Source organism: Lepidochelys kempii, chromosome 1 (assembly GCF_965140265.1).
Source record: "Lepidochelys kempii isolate rLepKem1 chromosome 1, rLepKem1.hap2, whole genome shotgun sequence".
Classification (NCBI taxonomy): domain Eukaryota; kingdom Metazoa; phylum Chordata; order Testudines; family Cheloniidae; genus Lepidochelys; species Lepidochelys kempii.
Genome location: NC_133256.1, coordinates 285072524 through 285098980, shown reverse-complemented (window position 1 = coordinate 285098980; position 26457 = coordinate 285072524). Strand labels below are relative to the sequence as shown.

At 43.2% G+C, this 26457-nt stretch overlaps 1 protein-coding gene across 3 annotated transcripts in view; it reads right to left on the bottom strand.

Moving 5' to 3' along the window:
* The window catches only part of PTPRB (protein tyrosine phosphatase receptor type B), a 102784-nt gene that overhangs the window by 30975 nt on the left and 45352 nt on the right, over positions 1–26457 (bottom strand). For 2 of the 3 annotated variants that reach the window (XM_073327788.1, XM_073327790.1), the window contains 11 exons: positions 25294–25563; positions 20994–21254; positions 12719–12985; positions 11372–11635; positions 9702–9965; positions 8813–9076; positions 7651–7914; positions 5308–5577; positions 4047–4310; positions 3051–3314; positions 2433–2714 (listed from right to left, as the gene is read on the bottom strand). In XM_073327788.1, the coding sequence (XP_073183889.1) occupies positions 2433–2714; positions 3051–3314; positions 4047–4310; positions 5308–5577; positions 7651–7914; positions 8813–9076; positions 9702–9965; positions 11372–11635; positions 12719–12985; positions 20994–21254; positions 25294–25563 (2934 nt within the window). The remainder of the gene's footprint in view (positions 1–2432; positions 2715–3050; positions 3315–4046; positions 4311–5307; positions 5578–7650; positions 7915–8812; positions 9077–9701; positions 9966–11371; positions 11636–12718; positions 12986–20993; positions 21255–25293; positions 25564–26457) is intronic. The other variant, XM_073327789.1, reaches the window with a different exon arrangement.

Sequence of the window (26457 nt, the reverse complement as noted above, 5' to 3'; positions counted from 1 at the left end):
CTCTGGTCTAACCACTGTTGTCCTCTGAGATGCTAAATGTAAAAAGGCCAAATTTTTCAAAAGTGATGAATAATTATAGGTACTAACTTCTGCCACCTTAAAGTGGCCAGATTTTCAGAGAGTAGGTGCTTAGCACTTTCTGAAAATTAGGCCCACTTAAAAAGTTTCGAGACTGGGGCATCCCAAACCATCAGTCACTTCTGAAAATCTTGGCTGGATCACTCTTTTTGAAACAAATCATCTTACAGTTGCAAAGTATCAGCTAAGGAGTACGGTGACCCTACCTAATAAACATGCCCATAATGTTAAGGCCTTTACATTTCCCTCCAGCATAAAATCAATGCAAGGAACAAACTGATCACAGACCTCTGCAGGAACAAAAGTGACCAGTATTTTCCTTCTAGAATGTGACCCTGTGATTTCCACCCACTTATATCAGGTATGAATTTCCACTGAGAGAAGTCACAGAGTACATAGTTAATTTTTTTGGTTAAGATTTTGACCCATACTCTGTGTGTGTATGTACACTCACGTACACACTTACCCCCCCCCCCCAAAGTATAGACCAAAATTTTCACCAAATATCTCTCTCTCTATGTATGTCACTTAGCATAGCTTTTTCATGGCTGCTCTCATCCACCCCCTGGGCCCAACTCCTTTGCAAACATAGCCCAGTTTTGCAGGTCTTTTATGGAAGAAAGCTAACAGGGCTATATGGTGTCTGCATATGAATTGCCCTTTCTATTTCCCTTACCCCTCTACATGGCACTATCACTAATAACAGGTTTCAGAGTAGCAGCCGTGTTAGTCTGTATCCGCAAAAAGAAAAGGAGTACTTGTGGCACCGTAGAGACTAACCAATTTATTTGAGCATGAAGTGAGCTGTAGCTGGTGCCACTAGTACTCCTTTTCTTATCACTAATAAGACTTTTTGCTGCAGTTTCACTGCCTCCTGATGTGATTAGGGGAAGAAGCATAGCAGCTAACATCTTTATTCTGTCCTTTTACTTCTCCAATTAGCACTTTGAATTCAAGTGGCAAAAATTTGCTATTTTGCCACTTAAAATGTTTTCAAGGTGTAACATGCAAAGAAACAAAAATGAAAGTTTAGGCCGTCTAGTCTACATTTAGCAGTTCGAATCTGCAGTTTATCACAAGACTAGTAGTTCAGCTGAATAATCAGAAATGGAAACCACAACACAGTCCTCTCAAGGCTGAGAGGACAAAAGTCACATGAACTATGTGTGAATCTGGTTTCCTGTGTAACATATGAAATGTCCATCTCAACAGGGCATGTCTATGAAGTATGTATTTCACTGTGCAAAATATGTGTTTTAGTTACACCATGTGAGTACAACATATGACCCAAAGTACAGATTACTGTATGGTCCAAAATGTTCCCCATGGTTTAGCTATTCTGTCCACTTCAGGGCAGTCTTCTCATCAGACTGTTAATGAGATCAGCTGGACTCAGATAAATATGGGTGGAAGCCACAAACATTGACAAACAGCTATTAAGAGGAAAGGAACTCTTTGACTTTACTTTTTCAGATCTACTATACCCAAGGCCTTCTTGTGCCCCAGGAACACACTTCCTTTTTGATTGCTCAAAATATCTTGATGGACCCACTCCAAATTTCAGAATCTAAATAATCCTGAACTTCAAAGACGTTTGGATCTGAATCAGCAGACAGGCCAGAGCAGAGCAGCAAAAATTGAGAAAAGGCTTAGAAAACCTGACCTTTGAGGAAGTTAAAAAAAACCTGTGCATTTTTAGTCTTCAGAAATGAAGACTGAGCAGGGACCTGATAACAGTCTTCAACTATGGTAAGGGCTGTTATAAAGGGGACAGTGATCAATTGTTTTTCATGTCCACTGGAAATAGGACAAGAGGTAATGGGCTTAAACTGCATCATGGAGATTTAGGTTAGATATTAGGAAAAACTTTCTAACCATAAAGTTAGATAAACTTTGGAATAGGCTTCCAAGGGAGGGTGTGGAATCCTCATCCTTGGAGGTTTTTAAGAACAGATTAGACAAACACCTGTCAGAGATGGTCTAGGTTTATTTGGTCCTACCTCAATGCAGGGAGCTGGACTTGATGTCTTCTCAAGGTCCCTTTCAACCCTACATTTTTCTGATTCTATGATAAATCGAAACCTGGAACCAAATAGTCCAGAATTTCAGGAATGTTTTGATCTGGATCTGAATTTTGCAGCTTGTGTTCATTTCTAATCTTTACATACTTGCTGTAGGGCAGGACAAAGGAACATTTTGATTTCTACTTGACTCCATATCCAGACATTCTTGAATCAACTAGTAGAAATTAATAAATGCTTGATTGGGATGGGTAAGATTTAACTCATTGGCCGTACTGTTTCAGCATCATCTCCAGATGAGCAATAAGGGTTCAATAACAAATGGGTTCCTACTTGTTCTCACAGTTCCAGACAGTGATTGACTGTATGTCTTCCAGGTGTTGCCGCTGACGCTCCTGACACTGAAATTATAGAGCCGCCCCGGTCGAAGGCCATACATGATGCGTCCCTTTGATCTGCTGTTGCTGTACGGGTTGAAGACTGTAAGGGGATCTCTCGGGAACCATTGCAACTCAAAGTCATCATAATCCGTCCAGTCTGGGGGACCCAGCCAGGTGATTGACAGGGAGGTGTTTGCAACATCAGCAAATGATACAGCACTAGGAGGACTGGGTGCTAGACACAAGGGGCAAAATGAAAAGAAAAAGTCTCATGACATTTGCACACAGGATGGGTGTGTGAGACAAAACAGCCATTATCTTAGACTTCTTCATTTCTCTCCGGCTTCTGCACAGTAACATTGATAAGAAACAGGACACCGAATAAACCAGTCGGACTCTGATTTATTTCCTGCCATTAATGTAATACTATTTATGATGGTCTTACTTGTACTTTTCTATGCCTTTAGTAATTCATGCAATAAAAATCTTATCTCAGAATAAATCCATCACATATCAATGAACTGCTGTAAATTCTGACAGTTGGGGGCAAAAAGCCACTGCAGTTCTTTACCTGTTCTTCCCTCAGTCTTTGCTGTATTGGTCAGGTCACCGCTGTGGGTCACTACAACCAGGGTGTACTTTCTGCCAGGAACTAGGCCCAGGAAATGCCACTCTCTCAGGTCTTTCCCATGCCTTGTTTCCTTCTGTGTGCCATTTGGGTTATAAAGATTCAGTTCATAATAGTCTACATCTCCTGATGCTGGTCCCCAGGTGAACCACAGACTGCCTGTCATGTTTCTGTTGGAGCTGTTGAGATGAATAACTGGGGCTGGAACTGAAAGAGAGGGTACACAGTTACTACACACTGAACATTTTGGGGAAGAATAGTGCTACGGTAGTGCTGTGATAGTGGCCATATAAAGATCTAGATATACATAGCACAGGTGGCCAAAAAACAGGAAACAAATTTCAGGAATTTCAGTGTGTGTATCGGGGGGGAAGGGGGGAGGGAAGAGGAGGAGGGGGAGTAGTGGGAGATTAGAGGAGGTTTTGGGGAGTAACATAGCTCTTACAAATGCCTACAACACCCTGCCACCTGGCAGTGGGTAGACAAATGGTAAGCTGAAACTAGTGCTAATCATGAAAAGCTTTTTCATTTCACTGTTAGCCACCTTGTCTTCTCCCTTCCCCGTTTGTTTTGCCCACTTGCTGCATCTTATCATAAACCAGTGCTGTAAGCTCTTTGGGGCAGAGGACTGACTTTTTATTTATACCTATATAGCTTCTAGCACAATAGGGCTCCTGCCCTTGATTGGGAAACCTAGGTACCACTGGGCCGCAGATAATAAATTAGGACAATATTTACTTATTTATTATCTGAAAACAGTTGTCACATAATTTAGAATTTAGCTTTCTTTTAGATAATGCCTTTGATGTATAAAGACAGCTTGGATACTTCTAACAGCTTTACTAGACTCTAGTACCAGCTTTTGGCTATTAGATTAGCTCACCGATGTCCTTAAGGAAGATTTCATTGGGGATGGATTATCCTGCTAGATGCTCCTACCTGTTCTTCCAAATACGGATGACTCATTTGTGAGCTCTCCACTGTGGGTAACAATCACCATTTTATACATCCTGCCTTGCCGCAAGTTCTGGAAAGAACACTGCTGAAGGTTCTGGTCTCCTGAAATTCTGTCCTGGAGGGATTTGTCTGGATTGTACAGAAAGATATTATAGGAGTCCAGTTCTCCCTGGGAGGTAGTCCAGCTGAATGACAGGCGTCCATTGGTGTTTTCTGTGACCTTCAGATTTGTGACAGCAGCTGGGACTGGAAACAGGGATAAATATAGGAGAAAATGTCAGAGATTCTAGTAACTAAGCTAAATCTCAGTTAAAATGACACTTATGACTAGAAGAAGTTTCTATTAAGCCACTGAGAACTACATTCATATAACGTAAAAGCACAAAAACAATGACATCCAGAAACAAGATGAAAACTTTTGTAAGTTATAGATGCCATTTAGCAACACACATGTAATATGTATGATAACCAAGGGGCTCAATCCTCCAGTCTAGACTCACACAAAACTTCTCTTTAACATCAATGTGAAGTTTTGCCTGAGAAAAGGTTGGCAACACTGGCAGTATATTTGTATTCAAGTTGGGGCTAGGATCCTATATAAGCCAAGTGAATTTAAGGATAGACAATAGAAAGAGTTAACATGGCTATATAATGGACATGCAGAGAGATTCTTAACTATAGCAACACTCCTCAACTCTCTGCTTCAATATACAATGCACTACAACAGGGATCAGCAACCTTTGGCACGTGGCCCATCAGGGAAAGCCCTGGCAGGCCGGGCCTGTTTGTTTACCTGCCGCGTCCTCGGGTTTGGCCGATGGCAACTCCTACTGGCTGCGGTTCGCCGCTTCAGGCCAACGTGGAGGCGCAGGCCAAGGGATGTGCTGGCCACCCTTCCTGCAGCCCCCATTGGCCTGGAACGGCAAAGCAAGGCCAGTAGGAGCTGCGATCAGCTGAACCTGCAGACACGGCAGGTAAACAAACCGGCCTGGCCCACCAGGGGCTTACCCTGATGGGCCGCGTGCCAAAGGCTACTGATCCTTTCACAACAACCTGGAAAATCCACACCCCTTTGTAAGCAATTTTCAATTTTTTACATTAAACGTATCTCAGAAAAACGATGCATTGATTCAAGGAGACTGGTTCCTACTGGAGCTTTTTGGATAACTAGATATTTGAATGAATCATTATATTCACCCCATATCTTACTGCAGATACTGTAAATAATGCTGAAATGCTCTACCTGTTCGGCCTTCGGTTTCTGCTCGGCTGCTGAAGAGCCCACCGCTGACTGTCAACATTTGCACTTTATACTTCTTGCCTGGTATTAAATCTTCAAATTTGTGCTGTTTAGCAGTTGCTGGCTCTGATTTATTGCTCAGAAGGATACCTTGCTCAGTCAAAAGCAGGATGTCATATCTCTCAGCCACTCCAGGACCACTGTGCCAGGTCACTAACAAGGAATGACTGCTGTAGGCATGATCTGCAAATAAACCCTGGACAGAGGATGGAACTGGGAACAACAATTAAAGAGATTGTGAGGTTAATTTTGTATCACTTAATATGTGTTTGTGAATTAACATAATTAACTGTGAAAAATATTTATGTGTGTCGGCTCATACCGACGCATGTGGTGTATGTGTGTATTTGCGTGCACACAGACAGACAGACAGAATTCCTACCCAAAAACTACTTTCCGTAATTTAGGGTAAGATGTATTACAGGGATCTTGTAATTATCTCCAAACCAGGCATTATACCTCCTGGAAATTCAAAGTGAAGGTTAAACTTAAAAAAAAAGGAGTATGAATGTTCTTCTATGGAAATGTATCAGTAGGGCACCCAAAACAACCTTAACTCTGCACCACGTACCATGCAGTCATGACATAAATTATGGTTAAGAACTTGTAGATTAGATTAAACGGGGTTTAAAGAGACAGATTTTTTTTGTTCTACCAATAGTGGTGCATTGAAGTCATTTCTGTTAGACTCTGCTTCATAAAAATGGCTAAACACCTCGCTTTCACAGTCTGTGTGCAACACTCCCACAGCATTCGAAAAGTTGCCTGTTATGCGCATCTCTGTTCATTGCGTCTGCCCTATATAGAATTACACACATTTATTAAAAAAAAATTAAAATAAATAATATTTGGGGAGCGTATAGAGCATGGAATGCAATGTTGGAAGGCTGGCTAACCCACTAAATGATACAGTTTTATAGCTTTATATGTCATCTGCACCTCCCCAACTTTGAATTTCCTCAGCATGGGAGAGACCCCAGCAGGCAGAGAAACCAGCTCTCGGACAAACTCCCCACAACTCCTAGTGGCTGGAGGGTGGAAGGGAGGTGTAGGGGGTGTGCTGTGCTCTGGCTACCCGCAGCTGGCAGACAGCCCCTTGGGAATGAATTAGAGAACTGTAATCTCCTCCCCTCCTCTCCCCCGTTCTCTGCTCCATGGAGCATAAATTCATAAAGCAGACTCCAGCCCATGACTATTCAATGTTGTTCTAACAAAAGTTGCATACTTGTTTATATAGTCATATCTAAGAAATAATAAAAGATCGTATGAAAGCTGGGGCCAAAGTAGTGACTAGGCTGCCTACTCTCCAATATTGCATTCTCACCCTCTTGTTGTAGCAGTCATTGTCCCTGGCTGAGACACTTACAACCCTTCCCTTGGCCTCAGGTTACATTCCTTTTTCCTCCAGTGTGTAAAGTAGCTAAAGCACACCAAGGCCAAGGTTGGGTTGGGGAAGCAATGGATAAGAGGAGGTGTAGTGGGGTGGTTTCCAGAGAGTCATGGTGCTTGGGACAGCAGAGAAAGGGATGATCAGGAGAGGGCTATTTAAAAAAAAAAATTGAAGGACCAGAAAGACCAGAAAGAGAGAGAATTTATTTAGCTTTTATACTACAAAGAGGATATGTGTGAGTGTAGTGTGTAGTGTGTATAAATAGCTGAAAAACCATCACAGGTTTCAAAGGAATATAAACAAGTATTAAAACGCAAAGAAACAACAAAACTGTCAAAATAATAGACAAGACAGGCAAGTACGGGATGACAGAAAACATCTTAGCCAAGGGCTACTCCCCGCAAAAGCCCAGTCCCAAAGCAAAACACAGGCTCACACAAAAAGAGGAAGAGGATTTAAATCATGATATTGAGTTGCATCTCTTCCATTGTCTGGGAGCCCCTGATCATGCAGTGGGCTCTGCTAGCACACTGTGTGGAGTCCCACCGGCTCCTTTGGAATTCCAGGCAGGCATAAGAGGCTGCATTAGCAGATCCCATGGCAGAGTTTGGATTGGAGGGCCCATTCTCACAAATATTTACTCAAGTAAAGTTGCCCACATGAGAAGTCCCACTGACGCCAATGTGATTATTCACACCAGCGAAATTACTACCTGGTAGGTTTGCAGGATCAAGCCTTCAAACTCTTTGTGACAGAGACCCATCTCCTTACACATCTGAGTCTCCCCAGACACTTTGGGACACCATATAGACAAATAATAAAATACTGTTATAAAATAGTACTAATCTGATGGGAACGTATGGCACTTTTTGCCCTTTTTCCACTAAGAAACGTACTTGTACGTCCGAGAGCCGTTAAACTGTTGTGCAGGGTGCCGCTGTTAGACTGTACCACAACCCGGTACTGCTCCCCTGCTTCTAACTTGCTGAAGGTATGCTCATAGACAGGCTTGGAGACAGTCTGGGAATCAAGCTGATAGTTCTGATGGAATAGTGTCACTGTGTAGGAATCAACATCTCCTCCTCCAGGAGTCCAGTTCACTCTCAGGCTGTTTGTCATCCCATTGGCTGAAACGTGAATGTTTTTGACAGCACTTGGAGCTGGGGAAAAAAACCAGAAAGATGGAAACCCCAGCTCAGAAATTTTCATTCCAATCAAATATTTCAAATACTGGTATGTCTGTAGCTGCAGCAAATGCAATTCTGAAGTCTACATCAGCAATAAGTACAAAAGGAAAAGAGACTATTGTACTCATGAGGGGCCTAATTTTGCAAATACTTACATGTATGTGTAACTTTACTCCTGTGAGTAGTCCCACTACTTGTGTGAGTGAAGCTGCAGATGTGTGTAAGTATTTGCAGGATTGTGCCCTAGCAATGTACAACACCGTACCTCTCTCTTTCTCTTTATTCATAAGAAGAATGCTATATCTTTCCAGAGACAATAAAGAAAATAAAAAAATACTGTTATCGTTGCTTTGTCTAGATACCTTTATATTCTGCAGATAATATTACACAAGGATCTTTCTTCTGAGAATCTCAAAATTCTTTACAGATGATAATGCATTAAACGTCACAATTTGTTTGTAGTTATGTAATATACTTATTTTACAGATGGTAAATTGGGGAGCTGACTGAGATGTTAAGTGATTTCACCAAGGTGACAAAGCAAACCAGTGGCAGAGCTGGGCATAAAAGAAATCTGAAATCTTCACTCCCAATGCCCTCCTCTAACCAAGAAATCACACTACCATCCATCACTTATATGATAGTGGATGATTGTGACATTTGTTTATTAAGGGAAGCTCAGTTTAGCTGAAGTATTGATGTGGCTTTCAGTGACATCTTGCATTTCTCTGACAGTATTACAGCTGGGTTCATTGTAGACTAAGGAGCTCAAGTATGATTGTGACGCAGTCTGGATTTGCTGAACTCCCAGTTTTTTGCTCTCCGGAATGAAGAAGCCCGAAACCATGTTTTAAAAGCTGTTTTCTCTTACCTGTCAGTCCTTCTATGAAAGTGGCACGTTGTGTGTCTCCACTGATTGTCAAGACAAGAATTTTGTACAGGCGCCCTGGGGTTAAAGCTGTGAACCTATACTCCTCAATGGTGTTTCCAAGGAAAATGGGTGGAAAGACCTTCATATCATTGAAAAGTAACTGAATCTCATACTGATCGACATCCCCCTCAGCCTTTGACCAGGTAACTTGCAGGTCTTCAGTGCTTCTGTTACTAAGAGTCAGTTCCTTCACTGACTCCGGCACTGAAAACACAATAGAAAAGAATAGCAAATAAACTCTTCAGGTCATTGTTATTCTGACCACTGCCAAGGAACGTGACTTGACATACCTCTTGTGATGTAAACCTTAGCATGCAAAATGTTATTGAAACTAATGGAACCATCTTTTTGCTCTGTGTTTGTACAGAGTCTAGCACAATGGTCCATGACTAGGGCTTCTAGGAGCTACTACAATACAAAAAATAAAACAACAAATAAATGAATAAAAGCATGGATAACTCTCTTTCTGCACCTCCAGCCTGTCACATGAAAGAGAGAGATTCTATATCTGTTGTCATTGCTTTTAAAACATAAATAACAGATTGACATGGCAAAACTGTACAACTTTGATTTTAAATATGCTATATTTTATCTCAGAGTTTACAACCCTAAACACACGTATTTTTTTTTAATTTTCTGCATATCTTTGACTTAGACATCTATTGTAACCTAGATGCCTCCTTTGATCTTTAGAGCGACACACGTTTGAAGAGCCAAGCTATCAGCATCAGATGGTAAAACAAGACTTCCTTTTCACCTGTGTACTGTAAATAAAAATGCCCTCCCTCCAATCAGAACTCCAGGGATGTTCTCCAGGGTATTTACTCACTTGTTCTGCCATTGACCCTTTTACTAGTCTCATATTTTCCACTCCGTGTGCTAACAGTTACGCTGTATTGCCTCCCCGGGACCAGTTTAGTGAACACACATTCATTTTCATCCTTGGGGACACTTTTTGTTTGGTTGAAGTCATTGTTGTTCTTGATGATCACTTCATAATTGTCAAAATCTCCAGTGGCATGTAACCAGGACACCTTTAAATAGTCACTTCTTGCTGAATTGCTGACAGTAAGTCCCTGCACGCTTGAAGGTACTGGGGGGAGGGAGGGGCAGGGAAGGGGGGAAGAAAAGAACACAGGCAAAGAATTAGGGATTCTGAAACAATAAATGTGTCACACAGAATATCCAGAGAAAGGTAACTGAGCACAGGCACTGCCATACCCAGATTAGCTCAGTGGTCAAATATCAGATACTTCAGAGAGAAGTGCAAAAACCCTTGCAGCCGGCAGTTATTGAATAGCCTGTCCATTGGGAACATTTCTTCCTAACTCCCATTAATTAGGGCTTGGCTTATGATGTGAAACATGAGGGCTGATCCCTTCCAACAGTGGGGTTTGATTGTTTTAATTCTTGCTATTGTAACTCTGGCTGTTCTTGTTATCCACATACAAGTCCAATCCCTTTTGGAATCCTACTACACTCTTTGCTTTAATGTTATCATATAGCAATGAGTTTCATAGGCTAACTCTGCAGTGTATGAAAGAGTATATCCTTTTATTAGTGCTAAATTTGCTACCTTTCTGTTTCACTGACTGTCCCCTTGTTGTTCTATTAAGAGAAAGGGGGTTATTTTGCATATCTCTATCTTGTCCCCCCTTATTCCTCTGCTCTCTCTCAGGTAAACAGTCCTCATATTTTAAATTTCTCTTCAGATGGAAGTTTTTCCATACCTCGGATCATTTCTGTCACACATCTCTGGCTCTCCTCTATTCCTGTTATATCCTTTTTGAGATAGCATGTCCAGAAATAAAGGCAGGAGTTCACTTATATTATGGCATTATATTATTTCCAGTATCACTTTCCATTCCATTCTATTTGTATCTGAACATTTTTTTGCCTTTTTTGGACCCCTACTGCACAGGATAGTACATGAAGGGCCAACTTACAGGGTCTGGGGAACAAAGTGCTTGAGTCAAAACTGTCATTTAATCTCAGCTCACCATGAGGGCTGCCAAATTTGTACTAGATTTCGCCCTTTCACAGAAGCAAAAGCTCCTTATCCCCTCACTTATGTTGGGGTCAAAATTACTGCCCTGGAGAAGATCACAAATTATTCTAGCTAAGGATGGCCTTCCTATGCACTCACATTTTTTACTCCCAATCCTCCTTTGGTTACAGTGAGGCTTTGGGCCAGATCCTCTTCGCATTGAACTTAATTGTGGATTTGTCACTGACTGAAATGTGAGGAAGATTGGGGGTCTGATTCTCATTTATGCTAAGGCCACTTTACATTGTCAGTGTGGTGTAAAGTAGTCCTACAGTCATAAATGAAAAGCAGGCCCTCAATCTTAAGCACTGTAGTTTTAGGACTTGATCTTCCAATCTAGCTCCTGTTTTGGTTAGCCATTACTGCTAGCACAGATCATCGCAAAGGATTGAACATGGGAGATGTGTGTGACTGAATCCACACACAGTCCCCTTTCTTTCTGTCCCCTTTACCTGTTCGTTCCCAGCTGAAGGAATGATTTTCATACTTCCCACACTTTGTGATTATTGTCACATTGTAGAGCCTGCCGGGAACCAGGCTGCTGAAAGAACATTCACTGAGGGCTCTGGAAATGGTTAGAGTCTGAACCGTCTGGCTGTCATGAGAAAGTGTTACCAAATAACTATCCACATCTCCAGTTGCTGGTAGCCAGGAAACACTGAGATAGTCGCTCCGTCCCGAATTATTCACTGTTACTCCGCTCACACTGGAAGGAACTGCGCAACAAAAGGAAAAAGCAGCAAAGAAGTTTTAAATAGCTTATTCCAATTGTTAAGGGCAGCAGGAATGTGTGGAATGTGATCAAGCAAAACAAAAAAGGCGAGATGTCTTATTTAGCATCAGAAAGCCTTCCACTCCAAGTGAGTAGCAAACATCTGAGTTTCTGAACAAAGACAGTGAAGTTATTGTCTATGGTGGTGAGGTCAAGGGTCTGATGGCACGTCTAATATCCTAGAGTGTTAGCTATGATCCTAGAGTGCTATTCCTCACCAATAAAAATAACCACAAATACCTTTATCATTTTGAGGCCAATGCAAAGATTTATTTCTAATTATCAAGAGTTTTCTACCCCCTAGTGGCCAAAAATAGGTACAAAATTGATCTGGTTCTTTTCAGTGATGCAAGATGTGCCAGTGTGTTTGACCCTGCCAGAACTGGTGACATTTTAGGTAATGATCAGGAGTATTCTGGAGTTAAATAACTTTATTACGACAGATCCTTACTAGCACAAATTGGCATAACTCCACTAAAGTCCATTGCAGTTAAGCTAATTTACACCAGGGGAGGATCTGACCCATTTTCTGTCATGGTCACTATTAATTAGGAAACATTAAGAAATGTTTTCAGCTTCCCAACTTTTCAGTGCTATTTTCTCACTGGTTAGTTTTTTCATGATTTTACCTGAAAATATCACGGGTTGTTTTCATGAAAAACATTTGGGTCAAATCACAGAATGTTTGGGTTTTGCCAGATTCACAAAAACTTGGTGCAATTTTTCCCCACACAGCTCAATATCCGAGAAACTGTTGTTGTTCTTTATTGCTCATGAAAGATTCAGAATTCTATGGCTCCCATCACTGGAGTATCTAATGACCAACAAACACTTTTTCCTCACAACAACTCTGTGAGGCTAGGGAACGGAGGCATGACCTGTGCAAGGCCACGCATGGGAGTCTGGCACAGAACCCAGATCTTCCAATCTTAGTCCACTGACTTAACCATGAGACCATCCTTCCAAATGAGTTCAGCTTATGGGAGTTTACACAGATATGGTGGAACATTTCCTTCCCCTTCCTTACCTGTCCTCCCTTCTGCAATCGTCTGTCTGGACGATATCCCTCCACTAACTGTGGTAACGACCACGGAATAGAGTCCTCCGGCTTTCAGGGAGTGGAAGTGGTATCTACTGGTCTCACTGGAAACACTCTCATTTTTAATGACAACATTTTCGTGAATCAGCAGCACTTGGTACGACTCTACATCTCCCAGCGCCCTTGTCCAGTTGGTGAACAAACTGTTGGTTGTCCCCTGGTTTGTCACATGCAGGCTAGTCACCTGAGCTGGCACTATAAAGGAGAATGTCACGGTGTAAGTACACAGAAACAAACAAATCTCCCAAACAGAGTTTAGTCACACTGAGGAAGTGCATCAAAAAAGCAGACTCAACAGGACTAAAAATAAACTAATGGTGGACTCCCAGACCTGCTTCCTGTCTGATGGACTGTGGTTTGTGGGAACCCATAAGGGCTTCCTGGTTTTTAGCACTACACAGAAAGGTCTCCCAGGCTTTGCTTTCCTCAATCAGCCCAAAATGATTCAAGAGAGGAGGGCTGGAGGGAATCCCATTTTATAAATGTCATTCAGATAAAAACAAATGACTTAGAAGTCATTTGTGTTTGTGATGACTACTGAACTTGCACAGAGCTCATCCCATTCCTAGCCAGTGGCAAACCAATTACATAGATGCTCAAGATCTAACTAAGGCAACACCTTTCATCACTTTAATTTTCTGAGTTACTGGGACATATAATCTTTCTAGTCTCACTTGAATTTCTTTTCCTTCAGAAGAATTTCATAGCATTGACTCTTCTAACATTTAATGATGGATTGAGGGGTAGCAAAATGTTACCTTTAAAATAAATAGGGGTGGGTGAACTTGTTCAGACAATAGAAAAAGGGAGTTGAACATTTAGCCCAAATGTTAACAAAAACCCAATGAACCCCTTTTTAAGGTTTGACCAAGTTTGATTAAAGTATGAAAATATAGTTACTCATTTTTGAATGCTTTCACATAAGTGTTCAGTCAGACTCAATCTTCCACAATCTAAAAGCCTTTTAGCTTTGGAAAATTCAGATCCACACTACAGATTTTGCTTTATACCTAGCTCAGAGCCTAAATACTATGGCACTGGTCATCATAAACATGATTAGGCATATTGATAAAACAGATCAGATTAGGTTAGATTATTCAGTGGTCTGAACCAAAATCTTGGGTCCAGACAGGCTTGGAGTATGGGGAAGTCTAGATTTGAATTGGAACTTAGCCTCTCAGGCCGACCCGTGCTCTGCAATGGCTCTACCTGATTTTTGCACGAAAGGCTCTTCTAGTGATATTTCAGCTTTTGAGTAGATGGCTGAATTTAATAAACTGTGTGCAGCGCTTTTCACAGTCTTCCATCAGGCCTCTGATTCAGGGCCTCGGGCATTTTTCAGGGATCGGATGAGGCACCTCAGCCTCCCTGGAAAGACAGTGTTATTGATAGGGGAGCGCTATAGTGGAATGGGGAAAGCTGTGTTTGCGTTGGTGACAGACACACGGCATGGTTTCCTATCGCCAGGGAAGTTCTGGCAAGGCTGAGTTCTCTCATCATCTTTGTTCCATATCTGCACTGATTGGTTGAGGGATAAGCTTGAAGAGGCAGCTGTCAGTGGCGTTGAGCTGAACACCATATTCTGCTTCGAGATCCTGAATACACCAACAACATTGTTGCGTTGGCTCAGTTTGGTGAATCGTTGCAGCTGGTGGGCGGGCTGGTCATGCAAGAAGCAGCACACATGGGTCTGATTTTTAATCCAGATAAAACTAAATCTCTGTCCATGACAATCAAGTGGCCTCCAACTCCAGATTACAACCAGCTCAGTGTTAACCTGTCCGGATGGGACATCGAGCAGGTGGCAACTGTCAAATATTTAGGTTGCCATCACAGACAGTGCTGGGGGATGCTGAAAAGATGTGGATACACATATAGCAGCAGCTGTTGCCATGTTTCAAGCTCTTCAGTGCCTTCTGTAGGGATGTTGTGAGTCCATCAGGCTTCTGACGATCTACAGAACCAAAGTTATACCAACTCTATTGTATGGAAGTGAAATGTGGGCACTGAGGAAGGCTGAGAAACACTAGATGGTCATTTCAGTACTCATCATCTTTGTCAGCTGCTTCATATTAAGTAGCAGGACAATATCAGAAATGAGGATATTTGAAGCTGAGCCCAGCAACCGCTTCCAACAGCACAGGTGCAGTTTCAGTGGCTTTCTTGGTATGGAGATATTACTAGAATGGAAGACCAAAGAATTCTGAAGTCTGTGTACCAAAGATTGCAGCAACATGGCCAATGAGCACATGGACATCAAAAGTTTTGATAGCACGACAAGACTGCCAGTGATGAACATAAACAGAATACACAACCAGACCACCTTAAGCAGCTTGCCAGAGCTCAATCTGGGTGGTGCTCAATTTGCATCCCCTCTAGTTGGTTCAGCAACTACTTGATGAAGGAATCCATCAGCTATCGCATCTAGGAAAATCTGAGCCCTATTATTATTACTATCACTTGTCCTCCAGTCTATAACTGGAAAGTTAAAGTCTCCCATGATCATGCAGTTCCCATTAGTATTTACTTCATTAAAAACATTAAAGAGGGCTCTATCCATATCCAACTTAGATCCCGGCCGTCTATAGCGCACCCCAAGTACTATCACACGGGAAGCTCTAGTAGTTTTCTTCCCCAATGTTATTTTTGCCCAGACGGACTCGGTCTTATCCATTCCATTGCTTCTTATTTCTTTACATTCTACTTCATCATTGATATACAATGCTACTCCATCACCTTTACCTTTATTTCTGTCTTTCCTAAACAGCACATACCCTTCAATAGCTGTAGTCCAGTCATGACTACTATTCCGCCATGTTTCTGTTATCCCTATAATATCTGGTTTCACTTCCTGCACCCAGTATTTCTAATTCCTCCATTTTGTTACCTAGGCTCCTCGTATTGGTGTAATTTTTGCTGTTTGGCCTCGCTCACATTCTTTACCTGATTAGGCACGGACATTCTACAGCCAGTATGACCTATTGGACTGGTATCCACACTGCCCTTCCTCCTTATGTCCATTCTCCTACCCACGGCTGTATCCTTTCTTACTTTGTTTTCTTCCCTCTCAATGCTAAAATCCAGTGTGGAGATTACCTGGACATCTCCCAACCATCTCCTCCAAATTCCTAGTTTAAAGCTTTCTGAATCAGTTGTGCCAGCCTCCATCCTAGAAGTCTATTTCCTTCTCTACTCAGATGAAGTCCATCCCGAGAGAACTGTCCTCTGTCCATGAATGCCTCCCAGTGGCCATACATCCCAAAACCCTCCTTATAGCACCACTGCCTGAGACATCTGTTGATAGTCATAATCTTGTCACACCTTTGTTGCCCTTCTCTAGGAACAGGCAGAATCCCATTGAAGATCACCTGAGCCTCGACTTCCTTAAGTGTCTTCCCCAGCCTGGCATAGTCTCCCTTGATACGTTCCAGTGAGAATCTACCGGTATCATTTGTTCCCACATAAAGGACAATCAGTGGATTCTTTCCCGCTCCCTTTAGGATCCTTTTCAACCTCAGGTCCACATCCCGTATCTTAGCACCCGGAAGACAGCACACCCTTCTATTCTCTGGATCAGCTCTGGTTACAGGCCTGTCTATTCTTCTCAGTAAGGAGTCCCTGATCACGTAGACCTGCCTTTTCCTGGTGACGGTGCGATTCTCTGGTCTATCCCCTGTTCCCTCTGGCTGCAAGTTCTTTCCATTCCTATTCTCCCTTGTAATCCTCTTCAACTCATCTTGTATCCTCCTGGGGCTCATATTTGGTGGTCTCCATTGACTCTTCCCCTTTTCCTATAGGACTAGCCGCTCTTCTCTTCTTCCTTGCCCTTCCACCTTCAGTGACCATCTGCTGAACCCCTTCTTCATTTTCCAACTCTGCAAACCTGTTCTTGAGCTCTGTTTGTCCTTCACTAGCCCATCTTTTCCTCTGCCTGGTTCTCTTAGTCACATGCTTCCACTGTCCATTTTCTTCACCCAGCAGTCTCCCCTCAGAATTCTTCAGTCCTGCTTCCATCTGCAAGTCTGAGCTTTTCCCTTCAGCTACCTCATGTTTTTGCATAATCCACTCGGACCCCCTTCTAAACTCGACCAGACTTTCCACCTGCCTCTCCAATCCTCGTATCTTTTCTTCCATCAGCTCTATCAGATGGCACTTCATGCAGATAAAACTCTTTCCAGGTACCCCCTCCAGGATCATGTACATACCGCAGCTTCCACATCCAGTTATCTTCATTGTGTCTTCCTCTACATGGGTCACTCCCACTGCTGCCTCTGTATCTGTCATAGCCTTCCCACCTAAATCCTGTTAATCTGGGAAACACAAACCACACCAAAACACCACCACCCACAGCAAAAGGTTTGCCAGCTGTAGCTGGGAGTCTCACAGATACAGGCTTTCTCACAGGTCTTCCAGTATTTCCTACTTCCAGTAAGTCCAAAAATATCATCATCATCATCATGGAAAATCCCAAAGGGGTGTGACCACCTTGCTTTTGTTGAGTAGTGAGGACCTCATAGAAGAAATGGTTGTAGGGGACAACCTAGGTTTAAGCGATCATGAGCTAATTCAGTTCAAATTGAATGGAAGGATAAACAAAAATAAATCTGTGACTAGGGTTTTTGATTCCAAAAAGGCTGACTTTCAAAAATTAAGGAAATTAGTTAGGGGTGTGGATTGGACTGAAGAACTTGTGGCTCTAAAGGTGGAGGAGGCCTGGGATTACTTCAAGTCAAAGCTGCAGAAGCTATCGGAAGCCTGCATCCCAAGAAAGGGGGGAAAATTCATAGGCAGGAGTTGTAGACCAAGCTGGATGAGCAAGCATCTCAGAGAGGTGATTAAGAAAAAGCAGAAAGCATACAGGGAGTGGAAGATGGAAGGGATCAGCAAGGAAAGCTACCTTATTGAGGTCAGAACATGTAGGGATAGAGTGAGAAAGGCTAAAAGTCCAGTAGAGTTGGACCTTGCAAAGGGAATTAAAACCAATAGTAAAAGGTTCTATAGCCATATAAATAATAAGAAAACAAAGAAAGAAGTGGGACCGCTAAACACTGATGATGGAGTGGAGGTTAAGGATAATTTAGGCATGGCCCAATATCTAAACAAACACTTTGCCTCAGTCTCTAATAGGCTAATGAGGTTCTTAGGGATAATGGTAGGATGACAAATGGGAATGAGGATATGGAGGTAGATATTACCATATCTGAGGTAGAAGCCAAACTCGAACATCTTAATGGGACTAAATTGGGTGGCCCAGATAATCTTCATCCAAGAATATTAAAGGAAATGGCACATGAAATTGCAAGCCCATTAGCAAGAATTTTTAATGAATCTGTAAACTCAGGGGTTGTACCGTATGACTGGAGAACTGCTAACATAGTTCCTATATTTAAGAAAGGAAAAAAACGTGATCCGGATAACTACAGGCACGTTAGTTTGACATCTGTAGTATGCAAGGTCTTGGAAAAAATTTTGAAGGAGAAAGCAGTTAAGGACATTGAGGTCAATGGTAAATGGGACAAAATACAACATGGTTTTATGAAAGGTAGATCGTGCCAAACCAACTTGATCTCCTTCTTTGAGAAAGTAACACATTTTTTTAGACAAAGGAAACGCAGTGGATCTAATTTACCTAGATTTCAGTAAGGTGTTTGATACTTTGCCACATGGGGAATTGTTAGTTAAATTGGAAAAGATGAGGATCAATATGAAAATTGAAAGGTGGATAAGAAATTGTTTAAAAGGGAGACTACAGCAGGTCATACTGAAAGCTGAACTGTCAGACTGGAGGGAAGTTACCAGTGGAGTTCCTCAGGGATCGGTTTTGGGACCAATCTTATTTAATCTTTTTATTACTGACCTCGGCACAAAAAGTGGGAGTGTGCTAATAAAGTTTGCGGATGATACAAAGCTGGGAGGTATTGCCAATTTAGAGAAGGATCGGGATATCATACAGAAGGATCTGGATGACCTTGTAAACTGGAGTAATAGTAATAAGATGAAATTTAATAGTGAGAAGTGCAAGGTCATGCATTTAGAGATTAATAACAAGAATTTTAATTATAAGCTGGGGACGCATCAATTAGAAGTAACGGAGGAGGAGAAGGACCTTGGAGTATTGGTTGACCACAGGATGACTATGAGCTGCCAATGTGATGTGGCCGTGAAAAAAGCTAATGCGGTCTTGGGATGCATCAGGCGAGGTATTTCCAGTAGAGATAAGGAGGTGTTAGTACCGTTATACAAGGCACTGGTGAGACCTCAACTGGAATACTGTGTGCAGTTCTGGTTTCCCATGTTTAAGAATGATGAATTCAAACTGGAACAGGTACAGAGAAGGGTTACTAGGATGATCCGAGGAATGGAAAACCTGTCTTATGAAAGGAGACTCAAGGAGCTTGGCTTGTTTAGCCTAACCAAAAGAAGGTTGAGGGGAGATACGATTGCTCTCTATAAATATATCAGAGGGATAAATACCAGGGAGGAAGAGGAATTATTTAAGCTCAGTAGCAATGTGGACACAAGAACAAATGGATATAAACTGGCCATCGGGTAGTTTAGACTTGAAATTAGATGAAGGTTTCTAACCATCAGAGGAGTGAAGTTCTGGAATAGCCTTCCAAGGGAAGCAGTGGGGGCAAAAGACATATCTGGCTTCAAGATTAAACTCGATAAGTTTATGGAGGAGATGGTATGATGGGATAACATAATTTTGGCAATTAATTGATCTTTAACTATTCATGGGAAATAGGCCCAATGGCCTGTGATGGGATGTTAGATGGGGTGGGATCTGAGTTACTACAGAGAATTCTTTCCTGGGTAACTGGCTGGTGAATCTTTCCGACATGCTCAGGGTTCAGCTGATCGCTATATTTGGGGTCGGGAAGGAATTTTCCTCCAGGGCAGATTGGAAGAGGCCCTGGGGGTTTTTTGCCTTCCTCTGTAGCATGGGGCACGGGTCACTTGCTGGAGGATTCTCTGCACCTTGACGTCTTTAAACCATGATTTGAGGACTTCAATAGCTCAGACATAGGTGAGAGGTTTTTTGCAGGAGTGGGTGGGTGAGATTCTGTGGCCTGCATTGTGCAGGAGGTCAGACTAGATGATCATAGTGTCCCTTCTGACCTTAATATCTATGAATCTAATAGGTTCTGGTAGTTGAAATAAGGTTCAGATAATCTGAGGTCTGGGACGCTCATCCAAACCTAGCTTCCAACCTTTTTGAGTTTGCTCATTACAAGTTATAATTTAATGCCTAATGTGTATTACTCCTGCCTGATTTGTCCACACACATGAATTCACAATTAGTGCACTGTGACACTACACCCTTTCCTAGGAGAAGGGGCCTGAAACAGAAGGAAATTAAATCCTAGCCATTTAAATCACAAAATTGAGTAATGGAGGCTGAAGTCAAGACTTCTGCACCTTGGAAGGAAGGATAAAACTTTATTAAGCTTTACAAAAGGACACGCTCAGTCTTATGGGCCTACAATTAGACTAACTGCACTCACAGTATGTTTTTATCCTGTGCTATGCCTAAAGGAATTCCCATTTTTAAGGCCTTGCCTGCTCAAAAGAATGCATCAGGCAGGCATAGCAAAGAAATAGGTTGGATTTAAACTTAGACACAGGCAGAAAAAAGTAGTGGTTTTGGTTTTTACAAAAGCACTCCCAACAGTCACTTCAATTTTGGTCGTGTTGCAGCTGGGGTTTTTTTAATCAAAAAGGCAGCAGGATTCAAAATATGTTTTGAAGGTCACCTCCATTTTGTGTCTGCTAACTTTGAAATGTCCCCCTTCAAACAATTCTTTCCCATTTTTCCCCCCAAATGGTCCATCTGTTGAGGAACAAATCAGGAAGCTAACGTTCCCCAAGATATTAAGTGAAAATAGGACTTATTATCCTCATCCTATGTAGATTGATCAGACATTACAGAAACATTTTAGATACCATTTTCCATCAGGAACTACATATCCATCTTAGAAAGCCATGGAAAATGGCAGAAAAAGAGACTGGATGTTCTGAGATATATTGCAAGACACACAAGAGATTTAGAAATGTAGCATTTCTATTAAGAAAATGTACACAAGTTCAAGGGTGTTGACATCTGGACACTGCTTTAATACAATTCAGTACAAAGAAAGCAACACGTCATTATTGCTGGTTACCAGAAGTTGGGATTAGAAGTGGATTGACAGTGTGTTACCTGTTCTTCCCTCTACTGAAGTCCAGTTGCTTAAATCCCCACTAATGCTAGTGACTGTAGCTGTGTATTTCCGTCCAGGTACCAGACCACTGAAAGTGTATTCTTTAGCTTCTTTCACAAGAGCCTTGTTTATGACGGTAAGATCCCTGTCTCCCAGTGAAACCACATAACTGTCCCATTCTGCAACAGGGGTCATCCACATGACACTAAGTGAAGATTCATTAGCATGCTTTACCCGGAGCTGAAGAACAGGCTGTGGAGCTAAGGGAAGAACATGAGTATAGCAATGAGCAAAGGACTTTGCAATGGACACACATGCCACATCTTGACCGCGCTGCTGTCGGGAGCTAGGCTAGCAATAAGAGAGTAACAGAAATTTTACTACTCATGGGGAATGGCTTTGCCTGTGGCTGGGGAGTAAATCTCACAAAATAACTCTGCAATGGTCAGGGGCTACAAACAGGGACATAAAACAATTATACTAGAAAATAGATATAGGGCAAAATGTAGCTGTGACAAACAGTCATGTCCAGTGATGAGCTGCCAAAATCGTAACAACCGGTTCCCTTCCTCACCTCACGAAGGGGTCGTGGCCCGCCCCCGCCCCCCAGGACTCCTGCCCCATCCAACTCCCCGTGTTCCTTGAAGCCCCCCGCCCCCCCGGTACCCATCCACCCCCCCCATCCCCTGACTGCCCCCAGAACCGGGCAGGAGGGTCTCGTGGACCACCGTAGTGGGTGCCCACCCCTAAGAGCCAGAGTGGGGAGTCCCGGAGGTGCTTACCTGGGGCGGCTCCCGGGAAGCATCCGGCAGGTCCCTCTGGCTCCTAGGGGCGGGTTAGCATAGCAAGGGGGGGAACAGGGGGAGCGGCTGCTCCCCCCACTGATCACATCAAAAGTGGCGCCTTAGGCACCAACTCCCTGGGTGCTCCAGGGCTGGAGCCCCCATGGGGAAAATTTGGTGGGTGCAGAGCCCCCACAAGCAGCTGCCCGCCCCGCGCCCAGCCCCAGCTCACCTCTGCTCCGCCTCCTCCCCTGAACGCACCGGCCCACCCTGCTTCTCCGCCCCCGCCATCCCGGTTTCCCGCGAATCAGCTGTTCGCGCGGGAAGCCTGGGAAGGCTGAGAAGGAGTCAGCGGCTTTGCGCTCAGGCCCAGGGAGGCGGAGGTGAGCTGGGGCAGTGAGTGGTTCCCCTGCGTGCCCCCCGGGTTACCTGCTGCGGCGCGGGAGGCCCTCCTCACGACCCCCCCGCCCGCCCCAGCTCCCCTCCGCTCCGCCTCCTCGGGCCTGAGCGCGAAGACGCCACTTGCTTCTCAGCCCTCCCCGGCTTCCTGCGTGAACAGCTGATTCATGGGAAGCCAGGCAGGGGGTGGAGGTGGCGGAGAGGCAGGGTGGGGTGGCATGTTCAGGGGAGGAGGCGGAGCGGAGGTGAGCTGGGGCATGGCGCGAGGCGGGGAGCTGCCGGTGGGGGCTCTGCACCCACCAAATTTTCCCCGGGGGTGCTTCAGCCCCAGAGCACCCACAGAGTCAGCGCCTAAGGCGCCACTTATGGCTGGTTGTTAAATTTAGAAGCCCTTTTAGAACCGGTTGTCCCTCACATGCGAACTGGTGCAAACCGGTGCGAACGGGCTCCAGTTCACCACTGGTCATGTCAGTTACATGTCTGGGGCCATATTCTGTTTATTCTGCTGTACTTCTGGAGTAATTCTACTGAAGTTAATGGAGTGACTCTGAATTTATCGTGGTATATAGGAGCAGAATTTGGCCCTGAGTGTGTATTGGTACATTGATGTGTGTGGGGAGGAGGGTGCTGGCAGGGCGGCCCTTGGTGGGGAGCCAAAAGGGGCCATTTGCCACGGGTCCCCTATTTGAGAGGGCTCCCAAACAGAGTGGCATTGCAATCTGGCATGCAGGGTTGCAGCACTACTCACTGAAATATGGCCTTGCAGCCCCTCGGTCAGAATGGAGGAGCGGAGGGCCAAACCTGAGTGATGTGTGACCTCACACGTGAGGTTGCAATGCCTGGAGCAGGCAGCTGGGCCCAGCCCCCTGGGACAGGAGCTGAGCTACCTCTGTGGGGTATGTGGAATTCAGGCTCGCTCTCCAAGCCCCCACTCCTCCTTGGGGGCTCTCTCTTTAGTGGTAATTTATTTTGGAAGGATGTGGGAGGGGGCCTCTGCTTCAGATTTTGCCTCAGGTGCCCCAAAACCTCTGTGTGGCCCTAGGTGCTAGGCATTCATAATTGAATTTCAGCTTATGGGCCAGATTCTGGTCTCTGTTACTTTGAATTTATACCAGTGTTAATCCATTGAGTTCAAAGAAGTTACTGCAGGTTTGCACCAGAGAAATCAGAATCAGAACACCTTTGACTTAAATTACTCTGGATTTTCATCGGTGTGAGATCAGAATCTGTTTTGCTGAGTTAAATTGGCCAGAAAACGGTGGTGAATGCTAAATTAATATAACGTGCACTGATCTGGCATACTGTGGCTATGCAAAATGAGTGCAGTTTATACACCCAGGAAGTGAAAGTGAGGGTGTAGCAGGAAAAGCACTCAATCAGGCACACCCTGCCTTATCTTACACCCTTCTGTTGATTGCTTTTCCCGTTACACACTCCCTCATGCCCCTCTCAGTGTGTCCATTACACTAATTTTCAGGTACAGAGTAAAATCCTACCTATTACACATAAAACAAGTGTCAATTAAGACTCAGAAACCAAATTCTGATTTGACTTATTCCATTCTGCGACTCCAGAGTAACACCATAAAACTCACTGCACTTACTCTGGATTTGCACTGATGTAACAGAGTAGAATTGACCCATTGTATATGCTTGCTGGAGCACATAGACTGGAGGTGCAATCCTTACTCCTGAACCAGCCTAGTTCAAATCAGTGATTGTAGCTAGCTAGTAGGGCTGACAGGGAAGCCAGCCCACACATTGCTCACAGAAACATCCACTGCAGGAATGGCAATATCACACTCATTATAAGAATGTCGGATGTGTCTCCAGGAACATCAGTCAAAAAAAAAAGCAGCACTGAACTCTTGGAAACCTTGTATCTTTCCTTGGTTCTGATAGATGGGTAATGCCGCACCTGTTTCTGAGGCGCAAGCTGCAAGCATTTGATTCCCAAGAGGGCCACTAACTAATCTATATATTTGTTACTACCATCTGTGGTGTGCAGAGGCTGGTTTTTTCTGTGCTATTTCTGTGCTCACACCCACCTGCTTTTTGTTTTCATCATGTTCTCATGCAGCCTGCTGAGCTGGTGGACACTTGCATCTGCAGTGTTGTTCATTGCCCTTAGCTGCTTCCTTATAGTGAGCCACCTGCCCCTTTGTTCCTATATCTAGCACACTTATCTGAGAAAGGACAGCTTCTGTGATGCAGGTGGATCTTAGGGCAGAGAAGAGGCTACTCTAACTTAAACCCATGAGACATCCTTAGATAAAATTAGGCACCCTTTCATCATTTACACCACTATAGGATGCGTATAAGTGTATTTTGAAAATGAGGTACTCCTCTCTTCTTCAGCCTGATATGCCCTTAGACTATTCTGATCTCAGTTATACCAGTGCAAATGCAGATTATCTCCACTGATGTCAGGAGAGTTAGATTTATGATGAACAAAGTCTGGCACATACTCTCACATACAGCCGTTTACACACCACAGGATGGACCACTGTCTTAATGTGTACATCACTCAGTTATATCTCATGGGTCTGATTCTGCTTTCACGTGCAAGGTAAAACTGGAGTTACTTCCTGGAAGTCAATGGAGTTATCCCAGTGTAAAAGTGGTGTGAGATGCTGATCAGGTCTCTCATGCCTGAATGAATGCAAAACCAGACCAAATCACTCTGCTTTACCTCTTACCTCTTTTTTCTGACCACCTGAAATTTGATGTGCAATTTATAACACTCTTCACACCACCACTGAATTTGGTCCCATCTCTTTTAAAGAGGAGAGTCACTATTTTAAATATTAAATTGTGGCTAATCAAAGGGATAGAACTCCTGAGCAAAATCTGAATGAGGAATTCAGGATTTGGACCAATAATAAATTAAGCAAACAAACAAATAATAAGAGTCTAGGAATTTGCTCTTTCATTTACAGTTATTATGAAGATGACTATAAATGTTTTGAATTAAAATAGTTATCTATGCTCATGTGAAAGCGTTTTCCTAGTGAATGAGTATAATACATACCACTTATTTTATTTTTTTTCCAGCTACTAAAAATAGCCAACTTGAAAGTTTTGAAGTTTCATGCTATCAGTATAATGAGATTGCTGACCTGTTCTGCCTTTGCAGCGAGCAGTGTTCTGTAAGCCTCCACTCTCCACTATGACTGCCACCTCATATTGTCTTCCTGGGATGAGTCGTATATCCTGGATGACATATTCTCTTCTGTCTTTCTTTAATGTAGTGTTCAGCAGCACAGTGGAGAGGTTGAACAACATAATGTAGTATCTCTCCCAGTCTCCAGCAGGGGGCAGCCAGCTCACTGTCAGAGACCTCAGCAAACCACCACTGCTAGCTTTCAGCTCTGAAACTTTCTGAGGAACTGAAATACAGAAACAGGTGAGTAATTTGTGTTTTTTCTGGGGAAATATAACTGGACAGCAATGAAACCTGGCTCACAGCTCAGACATTGCCGAAGTGCTTTGATCAATCAGTTATAGTAAAATCAAGCCCCAGATTTTTCACCTGTCAATGGGAATTAGATTCTTAAGAGTTTAAATCACTTTTGAAAATGAGATTTATGGTCCTAAGTCAGTTAGGCATTGCAACACTGAATGCAGCAATGCCTAAATACCTTTAAAAATTTGGGCCAAAATGCGTTTTGACAAAGTGTAGTACCCATCTGAGTGAGAAATTTACCCTCTCCCACACAAAGAACTCACTGTTTGTCAGTTACTGACATCAGAAATGCTGAACCCTAAATCAGAGGTTAGCGAAAACCTTATGCATTTTCAGAATGAAACTCGCAGCATTTTAAGTTATTTTTCCTGCTGTTCTCTGTAGTTGTTTAACTCAGATGGACTCTATTAACAATTTTTGGATGTCCTGCATGTACTTTTCACCCACTTGAAAACTTTTCCAATCTAAATTCTACCAACTGCCAAGAGGTGTAGGATGGAGGTAACGTGGACTCATGGTTAACAGTAGTATGTGGGTGGGCAGAACTTTGGCAGTCTTTTCAGTTTGATCAATCAGATAAGATGAAAAATAGCTATACACCTAAAATAAATAAATAACCCAACACCACAAAGACTGTCATGTGCTTTAGTCAGTGCTGTGGGCAGTCAAAATGGCTTAGATTTAATGAGCTACGCCTAGAACCAGGATCTTGCTTACAACCAAATTTCATAGCATATCAAATGCTTGGGATCTTAATATTGATGACTCCGTTCCAATATATATAAATGAACTCTAGAACCGTTGTGATTGAGACCGA